A 12,134-nucleotide genomic window follows, 5' to 3' on the forward strand; every position below is an offset into this window, starting at 1 on the left:
ATAAATTTCGAAAAAAAGTAAAAAAAGAAAACTTCGATCCTAATATTAAAGGACTTCATAGGTAACTATTTGCAAAGGCATCGTAAATTCGAGAGTCTACCGTTTAAACAGAATTTATTGTAATGTTAACTTTCGTACTCATTACCAATTGCTTTTATGAATAATGTGTTTTTGTTTTTTCTAATTTCCTTTGTTTCTAATTTCTTTCCTTTTTTTTCAATATATGGCATATAGTGTTCCACTCCTCCAAAATAAAGTTAGAAAAAAAAAGCAATGTGAAAAAATTAAAAATAAATAAATAAAAAGGCTAAGATATAGAAATTCAAAAGAAACAAAGGAAAAAGCAAAAGAGCACCCCACCCAGGAGCTTCATTTGTTATAATCGAAACATAAGGGGGAAAAGCCCACTTTAGCAACCATCGAGGCATAGATGATGGACCCAAGCCCCCCTTTTTTGTTCCTCTTTTGTTCCATTTGTTACACATAACATATTCTTCTTAATATAGTAGTATTTATTTTCAACATGGCCATTCGGCCGGCCACCACCACCCAAGGAACCCTCCTCCCTTTTACAATACAAATACCTTCCATGCCAGACCAAGAAAACCAAAAGACAATATGACCCAAGAAGGTAAACCCAAGACACCAAAACACAGCCAAGGAGGCACAGGCCGATCCTGTGGCTTATGCCTTTTCATTTTCCTCCTCTTGGCAGGAGCATCAGCAGTTGCTGTGTGCCTCATCTACCGTCCCCGCAAGCCTAGTTTCGCTGTTGTAGGTGCAGCTATCTACCAACTCAACGCCACCTCACAACCCATTATTTCCACTTCCATGCAGTTCACCATCGTGACAAGAAACCCCAACAGGAGAGTCTCTATCTTTTACGACAAGTTGCAAGCTTATGTTTCGTACAGAAACCAGCAGATTACCCCCGCAATGGACTTGCCACCACTGTACCAAGAGGCAAAGAGCACGGTGGCACTGACCCCTCTGCTGGGTAGCGGGACGGTGCCAGCATCGGCGGAAGTGGTGAATGGACTGATGATGGATGAGGCGTCCGGTGTGGTGGCGCTGAGGGTGGTGTTGGTGGGGAAGTTGAGATGGAAAGCTGGTGCTATAAAGACAGTGAAGTACGGTGTTTATGTGAAATGTGATGTTTGGGTTGGCTTGAAGAAGGGTGCGGTAGGGCCGGTGCCATTGCTTGGAGCTCCTCCTTGTAAAGTAGATATATGAGTTGAAGCATGTAGATCATGTAAATAGCTTTCACTTTACAAGCTAATTATTCTGGCTTCTCTCTTCTCTTTTTGTTTCATGAATTTTCGTGTACCTTTGGTGCTTGGATTTTTCCATGGTTCTGTAAACTTCTTTATGTCTAATTAGCCCTAAGCAACGTGGTCAGACAAATTCATAGAAAGGGGCTTCTTCTTCTTCACAAAAAAATGTGTGCTGTTTTACTTATAATATTGGCTACATATTCCTCAATCCTCACTGGAAAGTATCTTTCGTTAGGTGTCAATGGCATTGCCATTAGAAGCTCTCATTTTCTGTTCCTCTTTATAATCATCGCTTAATTTCCTCTCCATCATTACTAGGACCACTCTTTAATTGCCTTAATTAAAGTTGCCCAATTATCTACTCCCATATTTAGTTAGGCCTTAATTTGAAGTCTAAAAAGGAGATTACATTTTTACATATATAAGTACGAACTTTGATTAAAATTTGCAAATTAATTCCGAACCTATATCCAGTTTCAACCTTATGCAGTCAGACTCAACCTCGTACTTAACTCTCTTCGGATTCTCCATATATCTCAACTACAAGTGCTGAAAAGGCATCAGATTCATGTTATGTCGTAAATTTGGGAAAATGCTAAGAAAGAAATTCACTTCCGGAATGTATATTATATAATTATATCTAAACTGTAAAAAACATTTGTTCCTTAATATCTACCTAGTGGTATTCCCTTTACTAATTACCCACAGAAGTATCATGGGAATAATTAAACAATGATTGAAAAATGAGAAGAGCTGTACAAATAGACAAAACCCGAAAACTTAACTTCAACCAAAATGCAAGTCTATTTTACTATTTGGATTGAGACTTGGATAAATTTTTTACAGCCTATCTACATATTCTTTTACATATCCAAATTCAAATATTATTTTAACCCAAAGTCAAAACACATGCTTAATAAATAAAACACAAGCCCAAATCTGAATCTATGTTTATTTCTCATTATTTTTTGGTAAGGTTAGAGACAATGTTGAACTTTTTTTTAAACTAAGCAAACATAGTAGTAATATTATACTAAAAAAAAAAAAGTAGAGAATTTAAATTTAAATTTTAAAAATGATATTATTAAAAGGAACAACTTCAAGTTTCAAACATAAACTATTAAACCAACATATAAAATGCTAAAAAAACAAAAAAGAAAAACTATAAAATAAAGTTAAATCTCCAACTATAAAGATAAGTTAAAACAAGGTTCTTGCTCGAGAAACCGGAGAACTGAAGAAAAATAGCCCAAGCAGATCGCAAATTGCCCTTCATGTTCAACAACAATATTCATTGATCCATGTTCAGTACCATTAGAAACATATAAATTAATATCATGAAAGAAAGTAATCTTTCACAATGTTTTCTTATTGTTAGTTTGTGAAGTATTTAACTTCTGTCTCTCAGAAAAAAAAAAAAAAAAAACCTTTCTTCCGGGTCCACTACGCCTGAACTACCTTATTTTATTTAAGATTGGGCTTGAATAAAATGTAAAGCCCATAGGGCCTGGGCAGAGACAATGTTTAGAAATTCCTTGTTAGGCCTAGTCTGGGCCTGACCTAGAAAGATCTCTAGGATGACCAAATGTGAAAGATACTAAAAATTAAGACGAAATACACCAAAAATCATTAAATTTTTATTTCAATAATAAAACAGAACGTTCAACCTTACCCTAAAAATTATTTTTAAAAATTTAAAAATAAATTAGCATTATGTCCATTATTAGACTATATGGTAGAGTACTTTCTATTTTCATTCAATCACACCTTCTTTCTAGATTGTGAGAGGGAATGGGAAGATCTTGCCTTGGTTTATGTGAGGCAGTGGGGTGGATTCCATTCCCCACGGTTGACCTCTTAAGGAATCTTTTCGTCTTTCTCTTCATTTACATAAAGCTTATGAAGGTAGAGGACGTGTGCCAAAATTTCAAGACTTCCCTATGTATGACGCCAATATTTTATAACTTCATCGCTTTCCCTTACAACTCTTGTAGGAATAAAGTATTGCGTCCAAACATTGCACAGATAAGCATCGTACGTATCGTGAAAGATGGAAGTTGCTCCTCTTCTTTAGCTTCCTTCTTTCTTCCACCCAAGTGATTCTTTCTCTTGCCATTTTAATTGGCAATGATAACAAATAGCGGCCGTTGCATGTACAACCAATAACATACTGAGGAGCCACCATATTTAAATGAAGGGAACCATCAAGGGATCCCTTCATTGATTCCCATTGCGAACATCCATCAGATCATTCTCTCCCTTATGCCTCCTTCGGTCCCTCTTTCGTCGTCACCCAATCTTTCAGCCTTTTGATCATTACACATGCTTCATCGTCTCCTTCATTATTCTCTCACGTGACTGCAGCACCATCAATATCTAGAATGTTTATCTTTCAAAATAAAAGAATATATTGTACGAAAAATATTTTAAAAAAGTACAGTTTAGCCGACCGAAACAGTAAAAATTAAATTGGTTCAATTAAATCAATTATGATAGTTTGAATATTTTAATTCGATTATTATAAATTATTACCGGTTAAGTCGGTTAAATACAAATAACTAACAAAAATAACTAAATACACACCTCTAGAGAGATTATTTTGCTACTTCAACTAATGTACAGAGAGTAAATTGTTTATTTTTTCAATAAAAAAATTAAAATGCAATCTAAAATATAGTATAGGTACTGTTTAGATACTAAAATGCAAAATTTGGCAACACAGGTGCATAGCAACTGCCTCCAATAATTGAAGTCTACCAGCAACTGGAGTTTTGCGTCACAAGAATCATGTGAAATGGGGTTATGGCATCCTCTCATTCATTTTGTAAATGAGCTGACAAACCCTGTTTGATTTAACTGAAGGATGAAAAATTCAACTCTCTAAAAGAGGATAAGGTTCCTTGAAATCTTGGGGCTTTGGTTTATCCGTGATGATATACAAGGATATATTGTTGATGAGATGAATCGCAGCTCAGCCGGCAATGGTAACATTTACGGATTTTTTATTTTTGACTGGCTCTGCTATGTGCGATCATAATAAATCTATGAACTACAGGACAAGACCAAAGTTACCAGTTTTGTTTAGGAAGAAAATCCTCCCTGGTTGTGTGGCTGAAGACGTGCAATTTACTTTTACAAGTAGAAAATGAATAAATGGCAGTTCAAGTGGATAATTTTTTTGAAGTCATTATCGAATGAAATCGGTGTCCACAATTCTCAGGCTCCAATCATACGTCATGTGCAAACGGAAAACGAAGGCTTATATGACTTACAGTAAAATGGGGAATTCACAAAAAAAAAGGAAGCATATATATGGAATAATAATATTTTAAAACAAAGGAAATGGTGGATATGCGCTATAAGGAAATGACCCATCATCAATCAGACGGGTGACAAATCCATAGGAGGACTTTCCAAAGCTTTTTTCCTTTTTGTGTACGCTCGAAAGGGAGTCCCCCCAACTTTCTGTCCCCGCTGCTAGACAAAACTGCCATCTCCAATCAGACAATCCCTCTCTCTCTACTCTTCTGCAAAACCCTCAACAACCCTCCCACTCCCAAATAACCAAATACATACTGTATATCTTATCACTCTCAGCTATTTTCCACCCTTCGTTTCTTACCATATCTGTTGCTCGTTTCCTTTTCCTTCACCATTGTTTTATCCCAGTTTCCAGTTGCAGCATTTCAACTCTGTTTACAGCACCCCCCCCTCTTTTCCGTGAGAATTCTTCAAAGCATTTATTACCAGTACCAGGCAACTGAGGAATAAATTGTGTGTCGGCTATAGGGGTGGTGTTAGGGTCTTATTCTACTTCATTGGGGTTACATTTATTACTTGTATTGATTTGTTAGCATCAATAAATGGAATGTTGGTAACTGAGAGAGGGACACAGAAGGAGAAAAAGAAAGAATTTAAGGCATTTACTTCAACTACTGCTAAGCTGTTTATGGAGAGGCTCCAAGGACCCATTAATCCTTATGTATGTTGTTTTGCTTGCTTTAGGACTTTGTGTTTCTTATTGCATTTCATCTTTTCTCGAATCCCGTTTCTAGACTCAAGATAGAGACTGCATTTACTCTAAAAATGCTTGCATTCAATGCATCTTATGCTTTTTTGCAGGAAAATACTAACATCTGCTACTGCACTACTGCTACTTCTTACTCTTTCAACATTCTACTCTCATTCTGCTTTCATTCTCTCTTTATCTGCTGAGAGAGACTGAACCATGTGCCCTCCACCCAATTAAATGATATTTTCCTTTTGAAATATCTTTAGATGGTTAGCATTTGAGCCAAGTTAAAAATTTTGCTTATTTCCTTTTGGTTTTGTTTTCTCCCTTGAAATTACTCATTGCAGTTCCTAGGAGAGCATTTGGAGGTGGAATGCTTAGAACAAGGTTTTATTAGCTGTGAGAGATTAAAGCTTGGAGAAGAAGAAGAAGAAGAAGAAGCACACTTTTCAATACCGAGCTTTGAAGAGAAAATGCCATTCCTTCAGATGCTTCAGAGCGTGGAGTCTCCTCAGCTTTTTGCCTTTAAAGAACCCAACTTCCAGACACTTCTGAGACTGCAACACATGAAGAAGCCTTGGGAGCTAAACAACAATCCTTTCATTCCTGAAATGGAAACCCAAGTTCAAGGCCTAGAGCTGGAAAGTTGTGTCACCCATGAAACAGTACTCGACTTACATTCACCAGTCAAATCCGAGACCAAAGAGCTTAAGAAAAGCCCACCTTCAAGCTCATGCGTTGAAGTTCTCAGCTCTGGGTCTAACCAACACCAACAAAAGTCTGACAATTGTAGCAGAGAACCCAACTTGGGCTCCTCGCCTCAGAAGATTTTCACAAAGTCCCCTCCGATTACTAGAGAACGAAGAAAGCGAAAACGAACGAAGGCAGCCAAGAACAAAGAAGAAGTTGAAAGCCAACGCATGACCCACATTGCCGTTGAACGAAACCGTAGACGTCAAATGAACGATTATCTAAATTCTCTCCGCTCTCTCATGCCTCCATGTTATATCCAAAGAGTATGACAATCTAACCTTCACCAACATTTTAGTCCCCCTGTTGGGCTATTTAGCTGTACTTTCTTTCACAATAAAATCATGTTTGGGTTTGTGTTGGCAGGGTGACCAAGCGTCAATCATAGCTGGTGCAATTGACTTCGTTAAGGAGCTAGAGCAATTTCTTCAATCCCTGGAAGCACAGAAGAGAACGAGAAAAGTCGAGGAAAGCAACAATAGCATGTCAAAGCCCACCATGGAAATTCATCAGCAAGAATATGAAAATGGATCTGAAGATGGACATTGCGGGGAGGAAGTAAAAGCAGAAAGCAAAACAGGTGCAGCTGAAGTAGAGGTTAATGTAATACACAATCATGTCAACTTAAAGATTCAGTGTTCAAGAAGAGCTGGTCAGTTGATACAAGCCATTGTCACCCTGGAAACTCTTAGATTAACGGTTTTGCACCTCAACATCACCACTTCGCAAGCATCTGTTCTTTACTCGTTCAATCTCAAGGTAATATTCTTTGTTCTTTTTTAAAACAAGTTTTAGTTTGCGTTTTCAAACTGGTGTTGGAACAAGTCGTGGCTCAAACCCTAGTTCCAAAATTTCTCAACAGTTGTCTTTGTTTTTTTGTTGGTTTTGTTTTGTTTTCTTCTTTATTTGGGTCTGCGTTGGAAATGGGAATGGCAGATGGAGGACGACTCTGCGCTAAGATCAGCGGATGAGATAGCAGCAGCAGTTCATCAAATATTCAGCTAAATTCAAAATTAAAATTAAAAAAAAAAAGAGGATTTGGTCATTATTCATTAGGCAGCTGACTTGATTCCTGAAGCGAAAGTAGGGTAGAAAAGAGCAGACCAGGAAAAAAAAGGTAAGAAGAGAAAAAAAATGAAAAAAGAGGGGTCCATTCCAAGCAATGCTTTGTTCCACAAAGACAATTGAAGACAGAGCCCTTGATGTTTACATCTTAACTTAAGAAACTTCCCTTGTTTATCATTAATGATTTAATTTGCTTACTTAATAGAAATGATAAATCTATGTAATTTCCAAGTTTCTTTTCCTTTATTCTATGTTTATATTATTCTGGTACTAGCTTCTGGAGTGTGGGGTCAACCGAGGGCCAGCCAGCCAGCATGCCCTGCCCTGCCCTGGGCCTGGTGGAGGTTTAGGAAAGTATGGGGTTCATCTAGTTTGAAAATTTGTTGTATAAATCTCATGATTGCACTTTAGCAAATGATGCTCCCCTTTTTATATTGACTTCGGTGACGTACGTATGTATGTTTTCATCATTATACTATGTCCTCTCCGCCATTCCTTTTGTTTTTCTTTTAAATTTTCCTGGTTGCACCTTTCTTTTTGGACTCTAGTTCCCTTTTGACACACTTCATTTCCAGCCTTCTATCTCATGGACTCCTCTATGAAAAAGTCAAATTTTAAATTTAATAATCCTTTTGCTAAACTGCTTTGTTTCCCTAAATGTAGCAAGGAGGAAATAATTAAATAAACATTTATGGAAGAAATTGGTTGTAGGGTTTATACTTTTGAACATTATTATCACATCTAATGGACTATAATAAAGGAATGTTAGCAAAATAAACTCATTTAAGCTTAGGAAAGATGTAATAGGAAGGACAAGAATGGCAGGATGGATGGGATTGTACATCTTACAAGTGTTCGATAAAATCCCAAGTCTCACGCATTACTAAAACCGACAGAGTTCATGTGCTCATCTCATGTCTCATAGTCATGGCATGGGGGTATTCATTGACTTTAAATTTTATCCAAGTAAAGGGTATTTGACTGATATAGCAATCTAAATCTTGCATGGTTAAATGACATTATCAAAGATTTGACCTGCCAGCCTTCCGTGACAGGTTCTTGAGGTGACAAACCTTTTTGGGTAAACACAAAGTAGAAGTAATGGATATTGGGTGGAGGGTACAAAACTACAAGGGCAAGAAGAAGAAGAAGAAAAAGAAAGGCGGGGGTTTAGACGGAAATAATAAAAAGTCGAAGGTGCTAATTTGACGAAGCTTATAGAGCAAGTGAGCAACCCCACGGAAAGTTGTCATACGGGTAAGAGAAAGGGAGATAGAGGCAAATGCAGAAGGGCGCAACAGCTTAAAGTACACATTCCCATGTGAAAGAATCAAAAGAAGACCGGGCCGCAGACAAATCGCTCTCTTATTGTAGCCAATGTCCTAGTCATTTTGGGTCTTCGTGTTCCTTCTTTTTGACAGCCTTTCCCTTCCCAAGCTCAGTCCTAATCCTCCATTGTTATTCATCGAATGTATAAATGATTACACTTTAGCGAATGATGTCCCCCTTTTTATATTGACTTTGTGGGTCTGCGTATGGATGTTTCATCATTATACAATGTCTTCTCCGCCTATCTGTTTTTTTTTTTAATTTAGTTTTCCTGGTTGCATCTTTCTTTTTAGACACACTTCATTAATAAAAATGTCAATTATAGCATTCAGATGCCCAAAGCTTAGATAGATACAGCAAAAACGTAAACCTCAAAAAAACCCTAGCTACAAACTTTGTCCTTGTCGCCATGCAAAGAGGAACATGGGAAGAACCTCAAGATCTTGATAAGCGGTCACGACAATTGGCCCAAGCGGCATGCACTCCTTTGATGGAGGCCATGCTAACGAGAAGCCCAAAAAGAGATGTCAGAATCGTCACGGCACCGATGAGAACATTAACGGTGGAGGGGCCAAGGACGAATAACACCATCGGTAAGTTGCCAATGACAAGCACCAGGAGAAGACTTGGTGCGATGACAAGGCTGAAATTCGACAGGAGACTATAGAGATGCTTAGTCGCCAAAAAAAAAAGATAGGAGCTTCAGTGCTGCACAAAGCAAAGGGAAATAGAAAAAAAAAAAGCTATGAACGGAATCTTACTAAACATTAAAATGGAGGATGGACACAAGATGGGAGACCCCATGGAGCTCCAAGGTGTTGTTCCAATAGGGTCGGAAGCGTGTAAATTATTGTACTAAAAAATCACACAAAGTTCAATTCCCAAGAAAGAGAGGTGGATCACATGGATCTCTTAAATACCAAGTCTTTCCTTAGACAGAATATCCCTTCTATAGTAATTTAATAGCACAATTAAATACTACTATTATACCCTCAAATATTGAAAGAAAAATAGGACAAGAAAGAACACAAGAGTTTTAACGAGGTTCGGTAAATTATACCTACGTCCTCGGGCACTAACACCAGATGATAACTTTACTATCTCCAAAATATTACATACAAATAGAATTCCTTAAGAATTCTCAAATGGGAGAAGAGAGAAAACTAAGAGAGAAAGATTGGTTGGGATGGTTGAAATGAGAAATGGTTAGGCCTATTTATAGTTGAGGTTCAGGGACTAACTTGCAAATGGCCTAAAAAATTAGGGACCAAAATTGCAATTATCCCATTCAACTTTAAACAACTTGCCTATCACTTTTTTTCTTTCGGTGCCACTTGCACCTCCCATTTTTGACTTTTCAACAATCTCCACCTTGAAGATTTGATTAGGATAATCACATCTTCACACACTTCCTTCAACTCCCCAAATTCGATAAAGCTATCTTTTGTAGTGCCTCCAAATGCGCTCTCGAGCGCCATACACCTAAAGGTGCTCAAATTCTCAGGATGTTAATCAAGTTCAAACAATGATTAAACTTGATTGTTGTTACCACCTTGGTCATCATATCTGCGGGATTATCTGCTGTCGGAATCTTCTGAAGTAGAATTTTTCCTTTTTCAAAGACTTCCCGCACAAAGTGATATCTTACGTCGATATGCTTGGTTCTTGAATGATAGACTTGATTTTTCGCTAAATGAATAGCACTCTGACTGTCACAATATAGACTAATGTGACTTTGAACAACTCCCAAGTCTTTCAATAATCCATTAAGCCAAATAGCCTCCTTAACAGCTTCTGTAACTGCCATATATTCTGCCTCTGTAGTAGACACAGCTACTGTAGACTGTAAGGTAGACTTCCAACTCACTGGGGCTTTCGCAAGAGTAAACAAATACCCCGTAGTTGAACGACGTTTATCTAAATCACCAGCAAAGTCGGAATCAACATATCCAACTACAAACTGACCAAGTGCTTCATCCTGTTCAAAAATTAAACCAACATCTACGGTTTTTCGAAGATACCGTAGAATCCATTTCACAGCTTGCCAATGTCCTTTTCCAGGATCATGCATATACCTGCTCACAACTCCAACAGCTTGTGAAATGTCAGGCCTCGTACACACCATCGCATACATCAAACTCCCAACTGCATTAGCATATGGGACTTTCGCCATATATTCTCTTTCATCTTCAGTCTTCGGAGATAATTGAGCACTAAGTTTCAAATGAGAAGCAAGTGGGGTACTTACATGTTTTGTGTTTTCATTTACACCAAAACATTGTAATACCTTTTTCAGATATTGCTTCTGATTTAAACAGAGCTTGCCTCTCGGTCTATCTCTACTTATCTCCATGCCGAGAATCTTCTTAGCCTCACCTAGATCTTTCATCTCGAACTCTTGATTCAACTGAGCCTTCAGCTTATCTATCTCATTTTGGCTCTTTGAAGTGATTAACATATCATCAACATACAAGAGTAGATAAATGAAAGATCCGTCATGCAGCTTCTGCAAATATACACAATTGTCATATTTGCTTCTTGTGTACTTCTGCCTTCTCATAAAGCTATCAAATCGCTTGTACCACTGCCTCGGGGATTGCTTCAATCCATATAGCGATTTGTTAAGCTTACAAACCCAATTTCTACCACCAGCATCTGTGTATCCTTCGGGCTGAGTCATATAGATCACCTCTTCTAACTCACCATGCAAGAAAGCCGTCTTAACATCAAGTTGAGCTAGCTCCAAATTCAACTGTGCTACCAAGGCCAACAAAATTCTAATGGAGGAATGCTTCACAACAGGGGAAAATACATCATTGTAGTCAATTCCCTCCTTCTGAGCGTAGCCTTTAGCTACCAATCGTGCCTTGTAGCGAATATCCTTCTTGCTAGGAGATCCATCTTTCTTTGCGAATACCCACTTGCATCCGATTGCCCTTTTACCTTTCGGTAATTGCGCCAACTCCCAACTATTGTTCTTCCGGAGAGACTGCATTTCTTCATCCATGACGATTTTCCATTTATCACTTTCTAAGCTTTGCATTGCTTCTTGATAAGTGACAGGAATATCATCAACAACGGGAAGGGCGTAGGCCACCATATCAGTAAATCGAGCAGGTTTACGAATTTCTCTCCGTGGCCTTGCAACTGCAACTGGTTATGGTGTACTTAGTGGTTCTTGGGTCAAAACCTCTTCAACCTCTAATTCCTCCACTGTGGCTGGAGAATTAGACTTATTAACTGGGCAAATCCCCATCTGCTCAAACTCCACCTGTTTTGGAGTACACTCTACCTGCTGTGGAGTATTGCTCGTCTGAATATCTTTATCTGCTACCTTTTTCAATGTGGCAGATTCATCAAAGGTAACATCTCTGCTACAGATTATTTTCTTTGTGCTTAAGCACCAAAGACGAAATCCCTTCACTCCAGAAGTGATTCCCATAAAGAGAGCTTTCTTTGCCCTCGTATCTAACTTTGACTCCTTCACATGGTAATATGCAGTGGTTCCAAACACATGTAAGGAATCATAATCTGTAGCCGGTTTTCCAGACCATACCTCCATAGGAGTTTTTCTTTCTAATGCAGATGATGGCAAACGATTAATAAGATGGCCAGCGTATGTCACAGCCTCAGCCCAAAATTGCTTGCCCAACCCAGCATTGGACAACATACATCAAACTTTCTCAAGCAATGTTCGATTCATA

The 12,134-nt window shown here is 38.1% G+C and overlaps 2 protein-coding genes across 3 annotated transcripts; both read left to right on the top strand.

The window, feature by feature from the left end:
- Positions 1 to 2: 2 nt before the first annotated feature.
- Positions 3 to 1,482, top strand: LOC107924439 (NDR1/HIN1-like protein 12). Its single transcript, XM_016854892.2, has one exon. It carries the CDS (start codon positions 619 to 621, stop codon positions 1,231 to 1,233), a length of 615 nt encoding a protein of 204 aa, XP_016710381.1. The 5' UTR covers positions 3 to 618; the 3' UTR covers positions 1,234 to 1,482.
- Positions 1,483 to 4,599: 3,117 nt separating this feature from the next.
- LOC107922718 (transcription factor bHLH67) lies at positions 4,600 to 7,056 on the top strand. Of its 2 annotated transcripts, none has more exons than XM_016852864.2 (4): positions 4,600 to 5,256; positions 5,634 to 6,302; positions 6,403 to 6,795; positions 6,973 to 7,056. In XM_016852864.2, exons 1-4 carry the CDS (start codon positions 5,143 to 5,145, stop codon positions 7,039 to 7,041), a joined length of 1,245 nt encoding a protein of 414 aa, XP_016708353.1. In that variant the 5' UTR covers positions 4,600 to 5,142; the 3' UTR covers positions 7,042 to 7,056. The 2 variants fall into 2 exon arrangements, with proteins under 2 accessions (XP_016708353.1, XP_040936951.1); XM_041081017.1 differs by lacking the exon at positions 4,600 to 5,256 and adding an exon at positions 5,402 to 5,555.
- Positions 7,057 to 12,134: the final 5,078 nt, after the last annotated feature.

This window comes from Gossypium hirsutum, chromosome A11 (genome assembly GCF_007990345.1).
Source record: "Gossypium hirsutum isolate 1008001.06 chromosome A11, Gossypium_hirsutum_v2.1, whole genome shotgun sequence".
Taxonomy (NCBI): Eukaryota; Viridiplantae; Streptophyta; class Magnoliopsida; order Malvales; family Malvaceae; genus Gossypium; species Gossypium hirsutum.